General features: G+C 38.6%; 1 protein-coding gene across 3 annotated transcripts in view; it reads left to right on the forward strand.

The window, feature by feature from the left end:
• Nucleotides 1–22862, forward strand: part of mtor (mechanistic target of rapamycin kinase) — a 343897-nt gene that overhangs the window by 251936 nt on the left and 69099 nt on the right. For all 3 annotated transcript variants that reach the window (XM_063033405.1, XM_063033407.1, XM_063033406.1), the window contains 4 exons: nucleotides 6370–6470; nucleotides 11965–12080; nucleotides 14347–14424; nucleotides 19360–19467. In XM_063033405.1, the coding sequence (XP_062889475.1) occupies nucleotides 6370–6470; nucleotides 11965–12080; nucleotides 14347–14424; nucleotides 19360–19467 (403 nt within the window). The remainder of the gene's footprint in view (nucleotides 1–6369; nucleotides 6471–11964; nucleotides 12081–14346; nucleotides 14425–19359; nucleotides 19468–22862) is intronic.

Here is a 22862-nt window from a genome sequence, read left to right on the forward strand (position 1 = left end):
CTTTCCAGGGCGCAGGCCTGGGCAAGGTTGTATGGAAGACCGGCAGTTGTCCATGCTACAAGTCTCCCCTCTCCACGACACCGATGTTGTCCAAGGGAAGGGCAAGGGCCGATGCAGCTTGGCACCAGTGTCGTCGCAGAGCACTGTGTGATTAAGTGCCTTGCTCAAGGACACAACACGCTGCCTCGGGTGGGGCTCGAACTCAGAACCTTCAGGTCGCTAGTCGAATGCCTTAACCACTTGGCCATGTGCTCACATATATGTCACCATATACTACCTGGAGATTAATTTTTCTACAGCATTCACAGTAGAACAGAGAAATACAATGGATTAAATGAAAATCTGCAAAGACTGACAAACAACCAATTTGCAAAAGAAGCCAAACTGTGCAAATAAAAAAAAGAAAGAAGCTGTAGAGTCCTTTTGAAGTCAGTCCATAGATTCACTCTAAACCTATATCAGTCTATTTACATTGGATGTCATTTTGTCATATTATAATCTAAATCTTCAAATTGCAATTATTTTTAATACTGTTTTTACCTTTACATGACTTGCATCCTGTTCATACTTCTATTTAGAATTAAATTACAGAATTCAGATTTAGCTAATATTGAGCATAGAACATTAAAGTGCAGTATCAGCCCTTTGGCTCACAATGCTGTACTGACCCGAAGGGTTTCGGCCGGAAACTTCGACAATACTCTTTTCTAGAGATGTTACCGAGCCTGCCGAGTTCCGCCAGTATTGAGTTGCTCACACATCTCACCTGTATTTTCCACCAATCATCTTAAAATTATGCTCCCTTGTATTAGCCATTTCCACCCTGGGAAAAAGTCACTTCAGCTATGCCTCTTATCATCTCATACACCTCAATCAAGTCACTTCTCATCCTCCTTTACTCCAAAGAGGAAAGGCCCAGCTCACTCATCTACCTTCATAAGACATGCCCTCTAGTCCAGGTGGCATCTTGATAAATGCCCTCTGCACCCTCTCTAAAGCTTTCACATTCTTCGTATAATGAGGCAACTGGAACTGAACACAGTATTCCTAGTGTGGTGTAACCATGGTTTTATAGAACTGCAACTTTACCTTGCTGCACTTGAATCAATCCCCTGACTAATGAAGGTCAACACACCATATGCCTTCTTAACAACCCAATCAACCTGCATGGCAGCTTTGCAGAATTTACAGACGTGGACACCAAGGTCCTTCTGTTCCTCCACACTAATAAGAATCCTGCCATTAACCCTGTAGTCTGTCTTCAAATTCAACCTTCTAAAATGAACCACTTCACACTTTTCTGGATTTCACTCCACTCAGGTGTAAAAACCTGACAAGCTGCATCACTGTCTAGAATGGTGGGGGGGGCGGGGGGCACTGAACAGGAACAAAAGAAGCTGCAGAAGGTTGTAAATCTAGTCAGCTCCATCTTTGGTACTGGCCTGCAAAGTACCCAGGATATCTTCAGGGAGTGGTGTCTCAGAAAGGCAGCATCCATTATTAAGGACTTCCAGAACCCAGGGCATGCCCTTTTCTCACTGTTACCATCAGATAGGAGGTACAGAAGCCTGAAATCACAAACTCAGCGACTCAGGAACAGCTTCTTCCCCTCTGCCATCCGATTCCTAAATGGGCATTGAATCTTTGGACACTATCTCACTTTTTTTTTAATACACAGTATTTCTGTTTTTAAATATTTAATATACATAATTTACTTGTTTATTATTATTTTTATTTTATTTATATTTTTATGTTATTGTTTTTTTTCTCTGTCTGCTAGATTATGTATTGCATTGAACTACATCTGCTAAGTTAACAAATTTCACGTCATATGCCAGTGATAATAAACCTGATTCTGATTCTGATTCCCAGCCCAGCTCTTTAAATATACCACTGCAGCTGATCACAACCTGACACACTATCCACAACTCCATCAACCATTGTGCCACCTGAAAATTTTATAATCCATTCTTCCACTTCCTCATCAGAGTTATTTAAGAAAATAACAGTGACCAGGGGACTGCAGAACACCACTGGTCACCAATCTCCAGGAAGAGTACGCTCCGTCTTCTGTCACCCTCAGCCTCCTGTAGGAAAGTCAATTCTGTACCAACATGTTTCCCTGGATCCCATGCCATCTGACTTTCTGAATGAACCTACTATGAGCAACCTTATCAATCACCTTATTAAAATCCATATGCACCGCATAAACTGCTTTACCTTTATCAATGTACTTTGTCACATTCTCAAAGAATCTAATCCGGCTCGTTAGGCATGAATTACCCTTCACAAAGCCATGCTGACTATCCCTAATCAGACTATGCTTCCTTTTCTAAACATTCATAAATCCTGACTCTTAGGATTTTCTCCAAGAATTTGTCTATCACTGAAGTATGACTCACTGGTCTGTAATTTCCAGGGTTATTCCTGCTTCCTCTCTTGAAAACAGGAATAACATTTTCCACCCTCCAACTCACTACTCCTGTGCCAGTGAGGTTGCAAAGATCATCACCAAAGGTGCAGCACTCTCTTCCTCACTATCCATAGTAATCTGAGATATATCCCATCTGGCCCCGGGGACTTAACCATCCTAATGTTTTCAATCCCTTAATCATCATTTCTTTGAATTACCTGCCACTTTTGCTGCATCCTCTTCCCTTATTGCTCAATGAAGACCTCGGCTGGAATTTCATATTTGTAAATACTAACTAATGATTAACTTTGAGCGAAGTATTTGACAGCACTCACCTCTTCATTTTCAATAGATATTGAGTTTAATGTTTTCCATTAGAGGTGAAAAATATTTATCTAACTTTCACAGGTTATTTGTCAAAGTGATGTTTATTATTTAGAGAATAGAAGCAGGAGTAGGCAGTGTCACTTCTAGAACCTGCTCAAACATTTAACTGACATATCTAATCTGCATTTTCCTACTTTTGCTACCTTGGATGTGATTGGTTCTGATAAGAAGAAGTCTATTTACAATTGCCCTGGGGGATTTCTTTTCTAATTTGAATGCAGCCATTCCTATCTGCAGTCAGTTCTGATGTGCTGTCTAGCCAACAATGCCTTTTTTAAATATGGCAGGCATTGGGTCATCTGATGTTTGGAATGACTGTATTATGCTGTTGCTAGAATGGTAACTTCAGTAATTGAATATGGGCTATTCAGTTCACACTGCGTATTCTAATATAGATCAGTTCAGAATTTACAAGTCCAAATACAGTTGTCCAAATATTTCATTTAATTCAGTATTGGAATTTTTTGGTAAAGATTAATGTAAGTTGTCCATTTATTTATATTTTATGAGTTCTGAAAGTCTGTATTTAATCTCATCAGCTTTTTGCATCAGAAAATATTACCAAGCTACCAGGATGTTTACATATGGTTATAAAATCTACCACAGGTGTTGGTGGTCACAAGGTTACAAAGCCTCTTGTGCTTGATTCCTTTTGATGTATAAAATTAAAATGATTGCTGTTTATTTTTACTGTCACTAAAGATTTGCATAGTGCTCTGAGGCACTGACCTTAGACAGCAGCCATCTGTTTGCAAAAGAAAAAAAAAATTATTCTCCTGGAACTAATCAGAAGTGCTAAGTCTAAACTCATGGCAGGTTTAATTTATACTTCATGGCATCATAGTTAAGCCATGGCGCTAGTTTTCTATTTAACCTTTCAATCCCCGTTGAGTTATGTTTTTATTTAGTGATTTCAACTAAATTGAGAATACAAGTTGTGCTTTGTGTTCTACTCTATTTTCAAGGTGAACAACATGGTGTTTAAAAGGATATCTGTACATGAGGCTGAATTCCTGTGTGCCTCTGATCTATTGGCAAGAGTAACGTGCTGGTGGATAGGTAATAATCTCAAGCCGTGGTTAGAAAGGGAGTGAGGCGCGCACAAGTAACGTGAACTTTTAATTGCTGCTGACTGCAAAAGCTGAATCATTTTGAAAATAAAATCTATGTATGCATAAATATGTAACTTGGAATTTATGTAAGTATTGAGCTCTTTATTGAAGTGTCACCAAGTTTTTATTTTGCCTTTCTCCATTTTCTCAGTAAATAGCTATAAACTTGCTCTCGTGAATGTACAGAATGGTTGTGGAGCAAGTTACTGTTTCCCGCAGTTCCACATGATAAAAAATCTCAGAGTTAAACTGCAAATGATATTTCAGCCAGTCTATGCTTTGGAAGTTCTAGTTGATTTGAGAACCACGCAGAAGTGTCAGAATCTGGCACTTCTCCCTTGCTAGCTATTTATAGTTTCGAATCGCCCTTTTTCTCTTCCAATAGCCATCAGATGAGTTCTGAAGTTAATATAGCATGCATGCGGGGATGTCTTCCAAGGTTTTCCTAGAGTCAGCAATTGTCACAAGTGCATCTCTGACCAGGTGAAGAATCTGCCTGCAAGAAAGCTGTGCTTAAATCTAATTCTGCGACATGAAGCTAACAGAAGCTCAATGTAGATGTAACGTATCTCATTGGACAGTATGATAGCAGACAGAATTACATTGAACCAATACATCAAACCAAGTGAACGGCTTACTTCTGTTATTAATGTCATCACCCTTACACAGTGCTGTCAAGAAAACAACCTCCCCCTCAATGTCGCGAAAAAGGAGCTGGTTTTGGACTACAGGAGGAATGGAGAGGGGCTAACCATTATTGACATCAATGGATCTGGGGCTGAGAGGGTGAACAGCTTTAAGTTCCTCAGCATACACATCACCGAGGATCTCACATGGTCTGTACATACCAGCTGTTTGGTGAAAAAGGCACAACAGCGCTTCTTTCACCTCAGACGGTTGAAGAAGTTTGGTGCGTGCCCCCAAATCCTAAGAACTTTCTATAGGGGTACAAATGAGAGCATGGCTGCATCACTGCCTGGTATGAGAACTGTCCTTCTCTCAATCGCAGGACTCTGCAGAGAGTAGTGAGGACAGCCCAGTGCATCTGTAGATGTGAACTTCTCACTATTCGGGATATTTACAAAGACAGGTGTGTAAAATGGGCCCGAAGGATCATTGGGGACCCGAGTCACCCCAAGCACAAACTATTCCGCCCGCTGCCATCTGGGAAACGGTACCGCAGCATAAAGGCCAGGACCAACAGGCTTCTTCCTTTGTTATATTGACTCTCCTGTTGTGCATACTATTTATTATAAATTACTATATATAGCATATTGCACAGTTAGACAGAGACGTAATGTAAAGAATTTTACTCATGTACATGAAGGATGTAAGTAATAAAGTCAATTCAATTTCAATTCAAGACTTTGCCAAAGTACAATTGCCTTCTTTCACGGTACAAACCAGTGTTACTGTTCTAGGCATATGTTAATATTAAATGCTAAGACTTAGTTTAAGTTTAGCACAAAGCTAGTATTATGTCATAATTAATGCAGTTTCATGAAATGTGGGAATAAAAAGAAGCTTGCACCTTCATTTATCAGCAACATCCAAATAATATCTTACTTTGAGAAATCTCAACCTGTTAAAATGGGTTATCCTTAGATATGCAGAGGATTCAGTTAATAAGAGAATGAGTGAGTCTCTTCAACTCATGGCATAGTGGTTCGGACAATGCTTTACACTACTGGTAACCCGGGATCAGTTCCTGCTGGGTGCCTGTAAGAAGTTTGCACACTTTCTCTGTGACCACATAGTTTGCCCCAGGTTCTCTGGCTTCCTCCCACAGTCCTAAGATGTATCGGCTGGTAGGTTAATTGGTGATTGTACCTTGTCCCGTGATTAGGCTTCCATTAAATTGGGGAATTGCTGGGTGGCATGGCTTAAATGTATCAACTGGTAGGTTAAATGATGATTGTACATTGCCCCGTGATTAGGCTTCCATTAACTTGGGGGATTGCTGGGTGGCATGGCTTAAAGAGCCTGAAGGGTCTACTCTGCACTGTATCTCAATAAATAAATAAACTCCACCCCCACTGATTCTCCTGACATCTGCCTCGCACGAATAAGCAGTTCACCTACTGCAATGTCTTTGGTGTATGGAAGAAGACCAGAACACCTGGAGGAAACCTCCACATTCAAACTCCAGACAGACAGCAACCAAGGGCGGGGTGAAACCGCGGGTCGGTTAAACAATGCAGTTGCAACACTCATTGCTGCTCCGTTGTGCTGCCCTTTCTTATCTCTTCAGTCACCTAAAGGGTTTAATACTAGTGCATCCCTGGGTACAGCGACAACAGTTGTATTGACGAATGGTGTTGCAACTGATAAGAAAGGAAAAATATACACAAGCAGAGCCAATGTGCAACTCGATGACATTCCAGTTTATTTTTAAAATATGCATGCAATAGGAGTGGGTGTTTCAGCTGCCTGAACTTGTTCTCCTTGTTGTTTCAGGGGACAGCTCCATCAGCAGTGCTGTGAAAAATGGACCATAGTCTCTGAAGAAATAAAAGCAAAAATGGCAAGAATGGCAGCTGCAGCTGCTTGGGGACTTGGTATGTAATTACGCTCCGTTCTGGGGGATGGGAAAGCATGGCCAACAGTGTTACCTCCATTCTGTAATAGAAGACAGTTTATTAAAGTTGATTGTGTACTGTGCACAAACAGAACTTGTAGGCATTTCTCAGCAAAATAATTTTTCTAAACACCACTGCTGGCATTTGTTGAAATCTGTAGCGTAACATGTTCATGTAAAATTCTTAGTTACTGTTGCCTGACTTCAAGCTTAATTCAAGCTTAAAATGTTTATGATAGATTACTACACAAAATTACAGGCTCAGCTAGTCTTTGCCAAGTATTTGTTCACCTCGCACCTCACTTCTCAGCAAAATATTTTACCTTCTTGCTTGTCCAACTGTTGCAAGTTATGCCAATTGTCCCAGAAAGCAGCAAATTCCCCATGCTGGCTGCTCAGTGAGTAATGAAATTAGAACACAGAACCAGAATCGTGATAGACCTTTGTGATGTTGACTTCTGATGGTCAAGTTAGTATTTTTTTTAAAGAGTTTGACAGAAATATTATATTCTGTAACAAAACGCAGCTTTCAGAGACTCCCGTATAATATAGTGCCAGTGCTATTTGAGAACAGCATGGTTTGATTTTCTCCATCACTGTGCTGAGTTGTTGACTTGGCCACAGTACGATGGGAATGAGAAGGGAAGTCATTCCTAGGCCTTTGTGGCACAGCAGGTAGTGGTAGTTCCAACAAGGTCAGTCATTCATTTATTCATTTCTTGCTTTGGTTCTGTGGGTGGTTAGACAAGAATGTGAATGAGAACTATATGGTATGGAGCAGGCAAAAGAACGATGTCACACCCTCAATAAAGAATTTGTTCATTGCTTTAGCTCCATAGTAAAGTACTTCTCAGCTAGGTTATTTTCACATTTTGCCGAGAGCACTATCGACTGCTGGGGAGAGATCACTGGCAGCTATCTTACTCTAGATTGTGCTACTAAAGTTTTGCTATTATCAGATGTTTGGGTATGTTCAATTAGTACACAAATCTGAGTAACTTTATCAAATTTCAATTTTAAAAATCTTTTATTTTCACTTTTCTATTTTTCTATATATTTTAACAAGCAAAAGATTTTTTAAAAATAATTCTTATTAAGATAATTTGCCTTTATATTGCCAATGCTATCAATCCTAGATTTATTGGTGAGAATGTTCAAAACTCCCTAATTCTGTTAATGAGATTACAAGTATTGGGGTCCAGTGGTAAGGGGGATTACTATCCTGTAGCATGATCTATGAACTCATGATCCAGCCACGTATGCGAACATTCTTACATCTGCAGCTAAAGAGTTAATTAAGTTCCAATGTTAAAAGCAAAATCTAGTATCAATGCTGAATCACTATTGATACAGTGGCATGCAAAAGTTTGGGCACCCCTGGTCAAAATTTCTGTTACTGTGAATAGTTAAGTGAGTAGAAGATGAACTGATCTCCAAAAGTCATAAAGTTAAAGATGAAACATTCTTTTCAACATTTGAAGCAAAATTAGTGTATTATTTTTGTTTTGTACAATTTTAGAGTGAAAAAAAGGAAAGGAGCACCATGCAAAAGTTTGGGCACCCCCAAGAGATTAGAGCTCTCAGATAACTTTTACCAAGGTCTCAGACCTTAAGTAGCTTGTTACGGCTATGGCTTGTTCACAGTCATAGTTAGGAAAGGCCAGGTGATGCAAATTTCAAAGCTTTATAAATACCCTGACTCCTCAAACCTTGTCCCAACAATCAGTATCAATGAGCTCCTCTAAGCAGCTGCCTAGCACACAGATACTTCTAAGAATTTTGATGACAAGAGCTAAAAGTAAGATACAAGCTGAAATAGGTAAAGAACAATGTGGTTTTGTGAAAGACAAAGGTAGAAGAAACATGATAATGATGTGAAGGATACTATCAGAAAGAGCTATTCAAGTGCAAAAAGATTTGTTTGTTTTATCGACTACACGAAAGCATTTGATAAAGTGAAGCACAGTAAGTTATTTGAAAGATTACAGAAAACTCTAGATCTGATTCGCAAGACCTCCGCCTAATCAGAAATCTGTACTGGGAACAACTGCCGCTGTAAGAATAAATGGAGAAGTGAGTCAGTTTACGGAAATCAAGAGGGGCGTTAGACAATTGTGTGTTTTCTCCCCTGATTTATTTAATGTGTACAGTGAAACAATATTACAAATAATAAGAGACATCTTGGGACCCAAAAGTTGGCGGTGAAAACATCAATAATTTCAGATATACAGATGACACTGTGTTAATTGCAAGTACGGAGGAAGAACTACAAAACTTAATTGATATAGTTGTTGAAGAAAGTGCAAAAATGGGTCTATCTATCAATTGCAAAAAGACAGAATGTATGGTGATATCCAGAAAGAAAGGGAATCCTATCTGCACGCTGAGAATAAACGGGGAAGACATAAAACAAGTACAGAACTTTTGCTACTTAGGAAGCTCGGTGACATCAGATGGCAGGTGCGACATGGACATCAAAAGAAGAATAGGGACGGCAAAAGACACCTTTATGAGAATGAAGAGTATACTGACCAACACTAAACTAGGCATGACAGCCTGCCTCAGCGTACTGAAATGTTATGTTTATCCAGTTATGTTATATGGCTCAGAATGTTGGACATTATCTAGTAACATGAGGAAACAAATTGTAAGCAGCAGAGATGTGGTTTTTGAGGAGGATGCAAAGAATATCATGGATGAAATGAATATCTATTGAGGATGTCACGAACAGAGCAAACACAAAAAGAGAAATAATGTATGAGATCATGAAAAGGCAACGTAACTTCCTTGGACATGTGATTAGGAAAGAGGAGTTAGAATGCATGGTAATTATGGGAATTATGAAAAAGCAAGAGGAAGACAAAGACAAATGATGATGGAGACAGCAGCCAGAGAACTGGAAATGAACAGCAATGAATTGATCCACTGGACCCGAAACAGGAGTGTGTGGGCTATGGCAGTCACAGCTCAAACTGGGCATCTGATGATGATGATGGGCACTCTGAAAATTAAAATAAATGATGCCCACAAAGCAGGAGAAGGCTATAAGAAGATAGCAAAGCGTTTTCAGATAGCCGTTTCCTCAGTTCGTAATGTAATTAAGAAATGGCAGTTAACAAGAATGGTGGAGGTCAAGTTGAGGTCTGGAAGAGCAAGAAAACCTTCCAAGAGAACTGCTCGTAGGATTGTGAGAAAGACAAATCAGAACCCCCGTTTGACTGCAAAAGACCTTCAGGAAGATTTAGCAGGCTCTGGAGTGGTGGTGCACTGTTCTACTGTGCAGCAACACCTGCACAGATATGACCTTCATGGAAGAGTCATCAGAAGAGAACCTGTCCTGTGTGCTCACTACAAAATTCAGTATCAGAAGTTTGTAAAGCAACATCTAAACAAGCCTGACGCAGTTTGGAAACAAGTCCTGTGGACTAATGAAGTTAAAATAGAAGTTTTTGGCCGCAATGAGCAAAGTATGTTTGGAGAAAAAAGGGTGCAGAATTTCATGAAAAGAACACTTCTCCAACTGTTAAGCACGGGCGTGGATCGATCATGTTGTGTTGCAGCCAGTGGCACGGGGAACATTTCACTGGTAGAGGGAAGAATGAATTCAATTAAATACCAGCAAATTCTGGAAGCAAACATCACACCATCTGTAAAAAAGCTGAAGATGAAAAGAGGATGGCTTCTACAACAGGATAATGATCCTAAACACACCTCAAAATCCACAATGGACTACCTCAAGAGGCGCAAGCTGAAGGTTTTGCCGTGGTCCTCACAGTCCTCCGACCTAAACATCATCGAAAATCTGTGGATAGACCTCAAAAGAGCAGTGCATGCAAGACTGCCCAAGAATCTCACAGAACTAGAAGCCTTTTGCAAGGAAGAATGGGCAAAAATCCCCCAAACAAGAATTGAAAGACTCTTAGCTGGCTACAGAAAGTGTTTACAAGCTGCGATACTTGCCAAAGGGAGTGTTACTAAGTACAGACTTAGTAACTGACTTAGGATCAACTTTTGCTTCGGTCCCTTTTCCTTTTTTGTTTAACTGTAAAAGATGGAAATAAAAAAGTAGTCTTGCTTAAAATATTAAAGAAATGTGTCATCTTTAACTTTATGCCTTTTGGAAATCAGGTCATCTTTTACTCGCTTAGCTATTCACAGTAACAGAAATTTTGACCAGGGGTGCCCAAACTTTTGCATGCCACTGTAAGTTCACTGCTGTTATTCATGTAAGGAGACGTGGTGTCTTTCCCTAGTTAGGTTTATATGTAGTTGATCTATAAGCTCTAAAACAGTCACTCAGTTCAATAACAATTTTGTACATACAACAAACACAAAGCAACAAATTTTTAACCAAGTCCAAAGTTTTTTTAAAAATCTTCCACTGGCATGTTTGTATATACATGTATATACCTATAATTTTGTTTGAGTTTACTCAAAATATCTTTCAAGCTGTTTTCAAACATTAGAAGTTTAGTTTTGTTCCAATTTGCACGTGGCCAAGTGGTTAAGACATTTGTCTAGTGATCTCAGGGTTGCTGGTTCGAGCCTCAGCTGTGGCAGCGTGTTTGTGTCCTTGAGCAAGGCACTTAATCACACATTGCTCTAGTGTCTGTGCAAGGAGTGGCGCCCCACACAGTCTTCCAATCTGCACCTTGTAAGGCATGAAAATGCCTGACGCAGGCCTCTCATGGTCTGAGTCAACGTTCCTCCTTTGTTCCAATTTGCTGAATGACAATGTGATCAAGGAAGACCATGTTATCAGTAAGTTATTTTGCAACTAGTAGATTTTTTACGGAGCATAGGATGTGGACGAAATAAACAATACAAGTAGAATTGATGTAGAAGTTCGAATGCAAGGTAACAGTATTTAATGAATTAAGGAATTTGATGTAATCAAATCACGTGCTCGTACATAATAACAATAAATTGGGATGCAGTACAGCAAAGTTAATTGGTTTATTATTGTTACATGGACCAATATATAATGAAAAGCTTGTCTTTCATATTGTACACACAGATTAAATCATTACACAGTGTATTGAACTAGAAAAAGGTAAAGCAGTAAAATGAAAAGGTGCAGTGCAAGTGAACAGTAATGTGCAAAATCATGACAAGGTAGATTGTGAAGCCAAGAATCCATCTTAAACTACAAGAGGTTTGTTTAAGAGACTGATAACAGTCATAAGGAAGCTGTTCTTGAGCCTGCATTTAAGCTTTTGTATCTTCGGCCTCATGGGCGAGGGGAGAAGAGAGAATCTCCAGTAGAGTTTTTGATTACCAAGGCAGAGAGAAGTATAGAGTCAGTAGAGGGGAGGTTGGTTCCTGTGACATACTGAGTTGTGCCAGAATCAGTTTTGCTTGACTAATCTAAGTTAGCACATGTGGCAATTGTAAATTGAAACCAATCTTTATCAGATTACCTCCTAACCAACATAATTTTTATTCACTGGCCACTATGCATCTTTTATCAACAGGACACTGGGATAGTATGGAGGAATACGCCTGCATGATTCCAAGAGATACACATGATGGTGCCTTCTATAGAGCTGTTCTGGCTTTGCATCAAGATCTCTTCTCCCTAGCTCAGCAGGTACGTGTGATTGAATTATAAAGCAGGTCAGATCAGACTCCAGTATTAATTAATTCTTTACTGAAATTGGGGCATTTTTTTAGTAAAGCTTACTTATTTTAGTTTCTATTAACGTTAAGCTAGATTGACTACTTTTGTCACATTGTTTGCATACATGATCCCAGACTCCCAAAACATACAGAGACATATGAAACTACAGGTGCTGAAATCTGGAACAACAAACAATCTGCTGGAGGCGTTCAGCGGGTCGAACAGCATCTATAAATATTTGAGACTGAAGCCCTTCATTTGGCCTGAAGGTAGAGCTGGGAGATAATCAGTATAAAGGAGAGAGAGAGAGTGATGAGATGAGAGCCAGATGTAATTGGTGGACTGAGTTGGGGAGTTGAGAGTGAAGGTGATTGTGGATCGAGACTAGAAAGGAATTGATTTGGAAGATTGAGGTAGATAGAGTCAGGGAAAGAAAATTAGAAGCAGATAGCGAAAACCCAAAACATGCACCCTATAGGTGGAAATTACCTGAGGCATAAGGGAGAAGCTTGAAGGTTATACTACAAGCTTCCCTCAAGAAATGTAACATTTCCATGAGTTGCTGAGAGTCTTTGACTCATCATGATTCAAATCAAAAAAAAGAATTGAGAATACACAAAACACACAGAATTCGTATGTAAGTGGCTGAATGGCCCTATACAGTAACCTACTAATTGAATCTGAATATATAATGGGTGGAATGAATCTAGAATATTGCAATTTAAGTAACGCATTAAATTGAAAAAACTCAATTTTACTGCAATAAATTTGGTATTAAATTTCCTCAAACTTTCGTACTATTCATGCCATTTTTAGTTGCTTTTTGCTGGGAGTATCTTGTGCTCCAAAGGGAAAATATCTGCCTTGTTTCTTCCTTGTAAATTAACCAGCAGTCCTACCATGTGCACTTGAATGTATCATTGCTTTCAATTTTACTTTACGTAAAGCAAACCTAAAAACAGACTTCAGTCATCTGTTGGCTGTTGGTACAACCTTCCTCTACCCATATCCAACTGCCATCAAAAATATCCATCAGCAAACCATTAAACTACTGAAGAAATACGAATTAAGCATACTGTAAACAATGTCACAGAATCTTCTGTGGTAATGAAAAAATGTGCAGCTGCAAAAATTACACATTTATTTGGAGAGCATTAAATACATTCATTGGTACATACCTTACTGCCACATTAGTGAATGAAACATTGGCTCTGCTGGTTCAAAGTACTTCTGTGTGATTTTGGTTTTTGTTTTAATATTCTTCCTGCTTTCATGAAGAAATATTTGCATGCACAGAATGCATCAATCTCTCTTTCAGATGGAGATTTATAAAATCGATGGATTATAACGCGTGTTAGAATTCCGCTGATCGGAGAATGTTGGCTCAAGCATTCATTGGAAGATTAAACTTTAATGTCTTCCAAATGCTGACAAGTCTGCTTTGTATTTCAGGCATTCAACTTCTTTATCTTAAAATCAGATCCTTCTAAACGGCTTCAAATTTCTGCACCTGTATTAGGTACCCTAAGTCTCTCCAAAGCTTTATCTTTTTATCTAAATTTTGATCAAAGGCATCGCATTTGATTTTTTTTATGAACCCAGTTATTGTTCAGCTCACAGTTAATCACGTACATGCAGAAGGTTGTGTCTTAGGCTGTAAATATATCTTTCAACCAGTCACTGAAAGTTTGAAAATTACACTAGAATATCATGTTTGCTACCACAGCTGGGTTTTGGATCACACTAAGACCTGACCCATTTCCAGTCCTCACGTCTAGCTGTGGCAATTTCTTCCCTCATTTTCAAGTCAGTTTGCTCGTTTTGACAATTTACTGTTAAAAAGAAGGGGCAGAATGAAGCTAAAAATTTTAATATGAAATTACCTTGGTCTTTTTTTTTATTACTTGTTACCTGTGCTCAGTGGCCACTTTACTCGGTATCTCCTGTGCCTTCTGAAGTGGACACTGAGTGTATGTTCATGATCTTCTGCTGCTGTAGCTCATCCATTTCAAGGTTTGACGTGTAGTGCAGTCAGAGATACTCTTCTGCACATCACTGTGGTTATTTGAATTTCTGTCACCTTTCCCAATTTTGCCAGACTCTAAATTTTCTTCTGGATATTGAAGGGGTGAAGAACCCTGACTGGGAGTGGAGAAGTACTGGGTTTAAATTAATTCTCAAGGACAGAAGTGGCAGTACATTGTTATAATCTTGATGTTTTTCCCTTTGATTGTAGTGTATTGATAGGGCCAGGGACCTGTTGGATACAGAATTAACTGCTATGGCTGGTGAGAGCTACAGTCGTGCCTATGGGGTGAGTCTGAAATACACCAAGCTACCTGATTCTGCATGAAATGCTCATGATGTATTCTTTAATGGTGTGAACTATTTGTCAATTGCAGTATTTATATGGAATAAAGATACAGCTTATCAGGTTCACACTTGTTATTCAGTACTAACTACCAGGCTGAATCATATTCAGTGACTGAGGTGCTGCATCTGTTCAGAAACAGTTTACAGTGCCATCTATTGTCTGTGTAGTGATGCCTTTGGAATCCATTAAAAACAATGTGATATTTATTTAATTTGAAATTCCCAATCAAATCACCACTAAATATGCACTGCAACTATTTTCTCAGTGGCTTATGGTATCATTTAATGATCTTGTGCAATGGTTTTATAGTTAAAAAATTAAAACTAGAAATTGCATATATGATTATAAGTGGAAAATGTTAATTCAACAGCTTTGTTATTTATATGATTGTGGAAAATGCAGAGTGATAGTAAATAGTTGTTTTACACCATAATGAATTCTGTACTGCAGATTTTAAGTGAATTGTTTGTGCCCATATAACTTCTTTAGGCAGAATATTTTGTTGTGACCAGCTGGGACACTAATTATCCAATGCCTTTTGGCATTTATTGTATTGCAGCACAAATCTAAATATGTGGCATCTGGACAGATCCTTAGCAGAAATGGCAAAGTGTGACTTAATAAGCCTGTGAAATTAAGTTGAACAACTGGTTATGATGGTTAGAATGGCCATTGTTCATTGTGCCAGTTAATTTCAGATTCAGGTTTAATTTTAAGAGACTCCTAAATAGGTACATGGAGCTTAGAAAAATAGAGGGCTATGCAGTAGGGAAATTCTAGGCAGCGTCTAGAGTAGGTTACATGGTCGGCACAACATTGTGGGCAGAAGGGCCTGTAATGTGCTGTAAATTTCTATGTTCCATGTTCAAAGTTCACTGGCATATGTTGTGAAGTTTGTTATTTTGTGGCAACTACAGTGTAATACATAAAAAAACTATTTTACAATAAGAAATATATATTAGTATATAAGTGAGGTAGTGTTGATAGGTTGATTCATTATCCATTCAGAAATATAATGGCAGAGGGAAAGAATCTGTTCCTAAAAACACTAAGTGTGTCCTTTCTTTAAAATGCTCTCATCCGACTGTGATGAGATACCATACCCGTGAGTTTATACATGAGTTCAAACTAAAGTTTATTTTACACAGCCAAAGTTTTGTCAACATTAAAAAAACTAATGTTGGAATATGAGCCTGATCCAATTGTTACTTCTGTTTGTTATTAAGAATGGTATAAGGTTTTGCCTACAGAGACAATTTATTGAGCACAGACTTTAAAGATTATTGTTAATCATTGGCATTGAATAGTATTTTTATTGATCAGTACAATAAAGAAGCAAGGTTTTATGGGATAAAATTGGAGTGGAAAGTCTTGATAGGTTGCCTCACTGGCAAAATTTAAGATAAGAGATAGGTGTTGATACATGGGTCTCTTACTATGGCATTGCATGTTAAGTTCTACAGGATACAAGTTTGTGAACTTTCCATTGCCAGCAGAGAGATGGAATTGGTGAAAATGGCCAGAATTTTCCAGTACTTCTGGGCCATAAATTAACAATGATGCATATAATGATGAGTATAAATTAGAACTGCAGAACAATGGAGTTTTTGTGGAATGTACTGTCAAGGACATTTGACCTTTATTAGCATTGCCACCTCAACTGCTGAAGCGGGTTACCATGCTTTTCCTTGTGTTATATTAGTAAATCTTACTTTGCTGATAGGATTCAGTTCTGGAGAATGAACTGTTTCTGTACAATCACTGACTGTTGCAAGATATCAATCCAGTTCTGTGAAACACTTGTGAATGTCATAAAATCCAGCAAAATAATACTACAATGGTGCAACTTCATCCTTCATCAGAAATCTGGTGTTGGTTATTGATTCTAATCTTAATCCCTTTGTCCTCCTTTCCACATATACTGTCAACTTTAGGATCACTGATCTGTTGGAGAAACCCTGTCTCTTTTTTTTGCTTTGTCTTATCTCAAATACATATCTGTTCCCTTGGTAGAACTGTTTTGAAGCCTAAATCTGCTTTCAAACACTTAAATCATAATAAATGAACTCAATTCTAATTCAGTATTGGAACTTTGTCCAATAGAACTTGATCAGCATTAAAGAAATAGTGAATAAGTTCTATATGATGTAGTTATATTCATCGCTAATGTTTACTTTTCTAATCCAAAACAAAAATCTGGTACACTCAATTCATATCACAAATTTCAGATGGTAACAGGTCACTCCCAGAGTGATTTCTTTGTGTTACCTAATATGTAATTGCCTCACCATGGAACTAGGAAGATGTAGAACTCATGTTTATGTCAGCTATGCATTTCTCTTCACACATGATATGATTCTGTATCAGTCTTGGGATCGCACTAAATTTATGAGCAGTTTTGGTCAGCACACCCCCTTGTTTGACTAACCAAACTAAGCTGCACTCATTTTTTCCCTCCTTTTTCTCATAACTTTGAGCTGTAGGAAGTGGCAATGCTGTCTCTTCAGCCTTGATTAATTTGATCAGCATTTTCTGTTCTTTACACCTTTGAAAGTAAGCAGCTAACAATTCCCCATCATTATGTCAGCAGATTTTGGCTTATCCTGGTTAGAAGATATTATTGCATTTAGCCTCCTACCAGACAACACCTGCCAACTAGGCTTTGCTTTAACGACACCATACATCACTGGATGATGTTGGTGGTCTTCTTCAATGTGAGTCTCTAGCTGGATATCAACCCGTAATTTTGAGGCTGAGCTCCCACCTCTATTAGGTAATATTGCTTGGAATGGGGATGCGACCCAAATTTCCAAGTCCAAAAGAGAAATGCAACAATTGTAGCTAAATGCTCCCCTGTGAGAAACTCGTATGTTAACTAATTGTTATATATCAATGGCTTAGGGAGCTTTGCAGTACAATATTGAATGTCACTTGATCATAGTGCAAAAAAAAATCATGATGCTAATATATGGAGTTTCAAGAACTAATCAATGGTAAAAAATTATAAAAGCAATTTCAGTTCAATGTTCAGAGTTGGATGTCTGAGAGGGAGTTGTATTTAAGCTGAACAGTTTTGATCTTTTGTGAATGTAGAAGAAAATTTACGTGAATATCCTAATAGCATGAGTAGACAAACATTTTTTTATTTGATGTAAGAAAATATGAACTACTCTAAAACCACTGAAGCAGTCTAACTACAGTTAGGACAATAGTAAAGGGAGATGCAGTTTAGTGAAAGAATTGTGATGAATTTGAAATCTGTGGATATAACGAGAGACAACAAAGGTCAGAGAAATTCCAGTTTATTCTCATTTTGTCTCCTATTATTCTGCTGCTTCTCCTTCTAATTCAGTAGTTTCTTGTAAAGTTTTGTAATGCAGTCTGGAATTTCTAACCCCATCCAACATCTCAGGAACAGCTTCTTCTTCTCCATCGTCAGATCCATCAAAACTACCTCATTATTCCTTGTTTTTCTTTACTAATTGTTTAATTTATATTTGTCTTTGTATTATACTGTTGCCGCAAAACAAATTCCATGCCATATAAGACAGTGATAATGTGATTCTCATTCAAACAAGTACCTGTACAAGGACAAAACAAAAACAAATTAGCTATGTTTTATCATTTGAGGCATTTGGTTTGATTAATTATTTCATGTCATAAGGAGAGCCATGGACAGAACAATTTGTACATAAATGGCAATTTTAATTTAAAATTACAAAATCAGTAAATTTTTTCCAAGTTACTTGGAGGTGAATTCTATATCCTTTGCCATATTTAACTGATGCATTCAATTAATATTGTATATCAGAGTATATTTTTTCATATGACCTTTTGCAGTTATGGTTCTTAAACCTTTTATTGTGTTTGTCTTATGTTGTAAGCATTGGCATGTTTGGATAATTTCACAGCGTGACTCATTTGCCAATACAAGCTGAAGCCCCATTCCACAACTTAAATTTGTGATCTCAGCTGATGAGTCTTTCAGATGTGGCAGTGTTCATGTAGATGTAGAAAATCCCATGGTACTATTTGAAGTTTATGAAGGTCTTCTAATGGCCTTGCCAATACTCTTGACAACTAATGTGCTCATGCATGATAGAGCTATACGGACCAGGTCAGTTATCAAAAATAATTACAAATTCTTAGCTGAAGTGGGTTTTGGTTAGCAGCAATTGGGTTGGCTTTGGTTCAGGGTTTAATTTTATATCCAAACAGATGGTTTTTTGTAGTGTGTGTTTTGATCACTTGTTTCACTCTGGAGTGTAATAATAGAACAATAGGAAAGAGTTGAACCCTGCATCACCTCCACTACAAAACCAAGGCACCCAGCCTCAGTGATTGAAGTACGGTGCACAAACATCACACACAGTTGTGCGCAATTGGTTGGTTGATGCAAGATGCTGAAGCAGGGTTTTGACCCAATGTGTTGACCACCCCTCGAATTACACAGATGCTGTCTGACCTGCTGAGAGCCCCCAGCAGCTCTTTCCTGCTTGAAAGGGTGGTGCCTACATATGGCAAATTTGCTACTGACAAATGTGCTTAAAGTCTTTTTTTAAGGTGGACTAATCAACGGGCTTTTTTAGATAACCTGAAAGAACTCAGTTGGTTAATTATATCTGGTGTGCAGCTTTGATATTGGAGGACGGGAAGAAGATTCTGGCAGGTTCTTCTGAAATGAGCTAAGCTATAAAAACTTTTTGCTCAGACTCCTGCAATACACGATATTCATTGTTCCTTGGGGAAGGTGGTGCTCAAAGTTGTGCTCAAACTTGTGCTTTATGATGCCAGCGATGTAATTACTCTCTTTTTAAGTATTCAAGTTATGACTTATAAATCATATGCAATAACTGTGATTCTGTCACTCTGTAGGCCATGGTATCCTGTCAGATGTTATCAGAGCTGGAAGAGGTAATCCAGTATAAGCTCGTTCCAGAGCGGCGGGATATCATACGACAAACCTGGTGGGAACGACTCCAGGCAAGTCAGCTCTTTCTTCCAAGGCATCAAAGCCTGCTACAGCCACTGGTCAGCATGGACATACAGTGGCATGCAAAAGTCTGGGCACCCCGGTCAAAATTTCTGTTACTGTGAATAGCTAAGCAAGTAAAAGATGACCTGATTTTTAAAAGGTTAAAGTTAACACAAGTTAAAGATAACACATTTCTTTAATATTTTTAAGCAAGATTACTTTTTATTTCCATCTTTTACAATTTCAAAATAACAAAAAAGGAAAAGGGCCAAAGTAAAAGTTTGCGCACCCTGCATGGTCAGTACTTAGTAACACCCCCTTTGGCAAGAATCACAGCTTGTAAACATTTTTTTTAGCCAGCTAAGAGTCTTTCAATTCTTGTTGAGGGAATTTTCGCCCATTCTTCCTTGCAAAAGGCTTTTAGTTCTGTGAGGTTCTTGGGCCGTCTTGCATGCACAGCTCTTTTGAGGTCTATCCACAGATTTTCGATGATGTTTAGGTCGGGGGACTGTGAGAGCCATGGCAAAACCTTTAGCTTGCGCCTCTTGAGGTAGTCCATTGTGGATTTTGAAGTGTGTTTAGGATCATTATCCTGTTATAGAAGCCATCCTCTTTTCATCTTCAGCTTTTATACAGATGGTGTGATGTTTGTTTCCAGAATTTGCTGGTATTTAATTGAATTCATTCTTCCCTCTACCAGTGAAATGTTCCCCATGCCACTGGCTGCAACACAAACCCAAAGCATGATTGATCCACCCCCGTGCTTAACAGTTAGAGTGGTGCTCTTTTCATGAATTTATGCACCCTTTTATCTCCAAACATACCTTTGCTCTTTGCGGCCAAAAAGTTATATTTTAACTTCATCAGTCCACAGGACTTGTTTCCAAAATGCATCGGGCTTGTTTAGATGTTCCTTTGCAAGCTTCTGACGCTGAATTTTGTGGTGAGGATGCAGGAAAGATTTTCTTCTGATGACTCTTCCATGAAGGTCATATTTGTGCAGGTGTTGCTGCACAGTAGAACAGTGCACCACCACTCCAGAGTCTGCTAAATCTTCCTGAAGGTCTTTTGCATTCAAACAGCGGTTTTGATTTGCCTTTCTAGCAATCCTACAAGCAGTTCTCTCAGAAAGTTTTCTTGGTCTTCCAGACCTCAACTTGACCTCCACTGTTCCTGTTAACTGCCATTTCTTAATTACATTACGAACTGAGGAAACGTCTACCTGAAAACTCTTTGCTACCACCTTATAGCCTTCTCCTGCTTTGTGGGCATCATTTATTTTAATTTTCAGAGTGCTAGGCAGCTGCTTAGAGGAGCCCATGGCTGCTGATTGTTGGGACAAGGTTTGAAGAGTCAGAGTATTTATAAAGCTTTCAAATTTGCATCACCTGTCCTTTCCTAACGATGACTGTGCCGTAGCCATAGCCCTTACAAGCTATTTAAGGTCTGAGACCTTGGTAAAAGTTACCTGAGAGCTCAAACCTCTTGGGGTGCCCAAACTTTTACGTGGTATTCCTTTTTTTTTCACTCTAAAATTGTACAAGGCAAAAATAATACACTAATCTTGCTTAAAATGTTGAAAAGAATGTTTCATCTTTAACTTTATGACTTTTGGAGATCAGTTCATCTTCTACTCACTTAACTATTGACAGTAACAGGAATTTTGACCTGGGGTGCCCAAACATTTGCATGCCACTGTATACGTTAACGCATCGGAAGCCAGACATACGTACTCAGCTCAACCAGTTGAGAAGATTGTGCAGAGATCAGTAGTTGCAAATAAGGCCATAAGAAAAAGGAGAAGAATTAGGCCATTTGGGCCATCAATTCTACTCACCCATTTCATCATGGCTGATCCACTTTTCCTCTCAGCCACAATCTCCTGTTCCCTCCCCACCACCCCGTATCCCTTCATGCCCTGACCAATCAAGTATCTATCACCCTCTGCCTTAAATATTCAGAAACGCTTGGCCTCCACAGCTGCCTGTGGCAACGAGTTCCACGAATTCACCACTGTCACAAATGCCTTTGCAGAGTCAGTGGATATTGACCCATCTAAATATCTTGTGCCTCATTCAGAGGAACTGAGGTAAGTTGTATCCACCCCCACCCCACCCCACCCCACCCCACCCCACTTCAGCTAATTCCACACAGAATTAAAATTGAATTGAGCCCTTTGGAGGTTAGGTTTATATTATGTGGGATTGAATTCAGGTCAGTCTGAAATGTTTATTCCATCTCCTCTTCAACTGTGTGCCTAGAGAAATAGTATTGTGCCAGATGCAAAGTTGCAATTAAGGTGGATATGGTTAGCATCACTTGAAGACAAAATCACAGTAAATTGCAAGTTCAAAAACTTGGTCTTGAGAGAACACTCAGATGTTGGAAACAGTTCACAAATTTCACATTCATTTGTCAGAAATACAAGTACAATCACTATGGTGGAGTTGTAATTGTATGTATAATGTGTATGTATATATTATTAAAAACTAAATAGAACCTCCCCACTTCCAAATTACAAGTCACAATAAAATCCACTAACGTGTGCCTTGTGTTGTGTGTTGTAGTCCTGAGCCTTTGCACTTGGAGTAGATTAACGCTCAGTGGCCATTTTATTAGGTTCACCTGTACACCTGCTCATTAATCCAAACTTCTAATCAGCCAATTATGTAGCAGCAAATCAATGCATTAAAGCATGCAGGCACGTTCAAGAGGTTCAGGCCAAACATCAGAATAAAAGAAGAAATGTGGTCTAAATGACTTTGGCCATGGAAAGATTGTTGGTGATAGATGGCATGGTTTGAATATCTCAGAAACTGCTAATCTCCTGGGATTTTCATTCATGCCAGTCTCTCTAGTTTACAGAGAATGGTGTAAAAAAACATTTAAAAAAAAAACATTCAGTGAGTGGCAGTTCTGTGGGAGAAAATGCTTTGTTAATGAGAGAGTTCAAAGAAAAAAATGTTCAGACTGGTTCAAGCTGACAGGAAGGCAACAGTAAATTAAATAACCATGTGTTACAACAGTGGTGTGCAGAAAAGCATCTCTAAACACATAACATGGGCTCAGTAGCCAAAGACCATGACCATGCATTCAGTTGCCACCTTACTAGGTAGAGGAGGTAGCTAATAAAGTGGCTAGGAAAATACCCTTAATGATATTTTTTATTTTGTGATTCATGGGGAATTAATGTGGTCAATATAAATAACAACAGAATCAATTATTTAATCTAAATACAACTGCAGAAATACTGTACTGAACAGAAACTTGTTGTTTATTTTGTCAAGCCTTTTATTTTCAGCATTTGTGAAGAGAATTGAGATCTACAGTAACAGCAGAAATTGTGGCATAAAATTGTGGATACCAGAAATAATCTCCAGCAATCTGTAAACCTGGTGCAGTT

Source organism: Mobula hypostoma, chromosome 25 (genome assembly GCF_963921235.1).
Source record: "Mobula hypostoma chromosome 25, sMobHyp1.1, whole genome shotgun sequence".
Lineage (NCBI taxonomy): Eukaryota > Metazoa > Chordata > Chondrichthyes > Myliobatiformes > Myliobatidae > Mobula > Mobula hypostoma.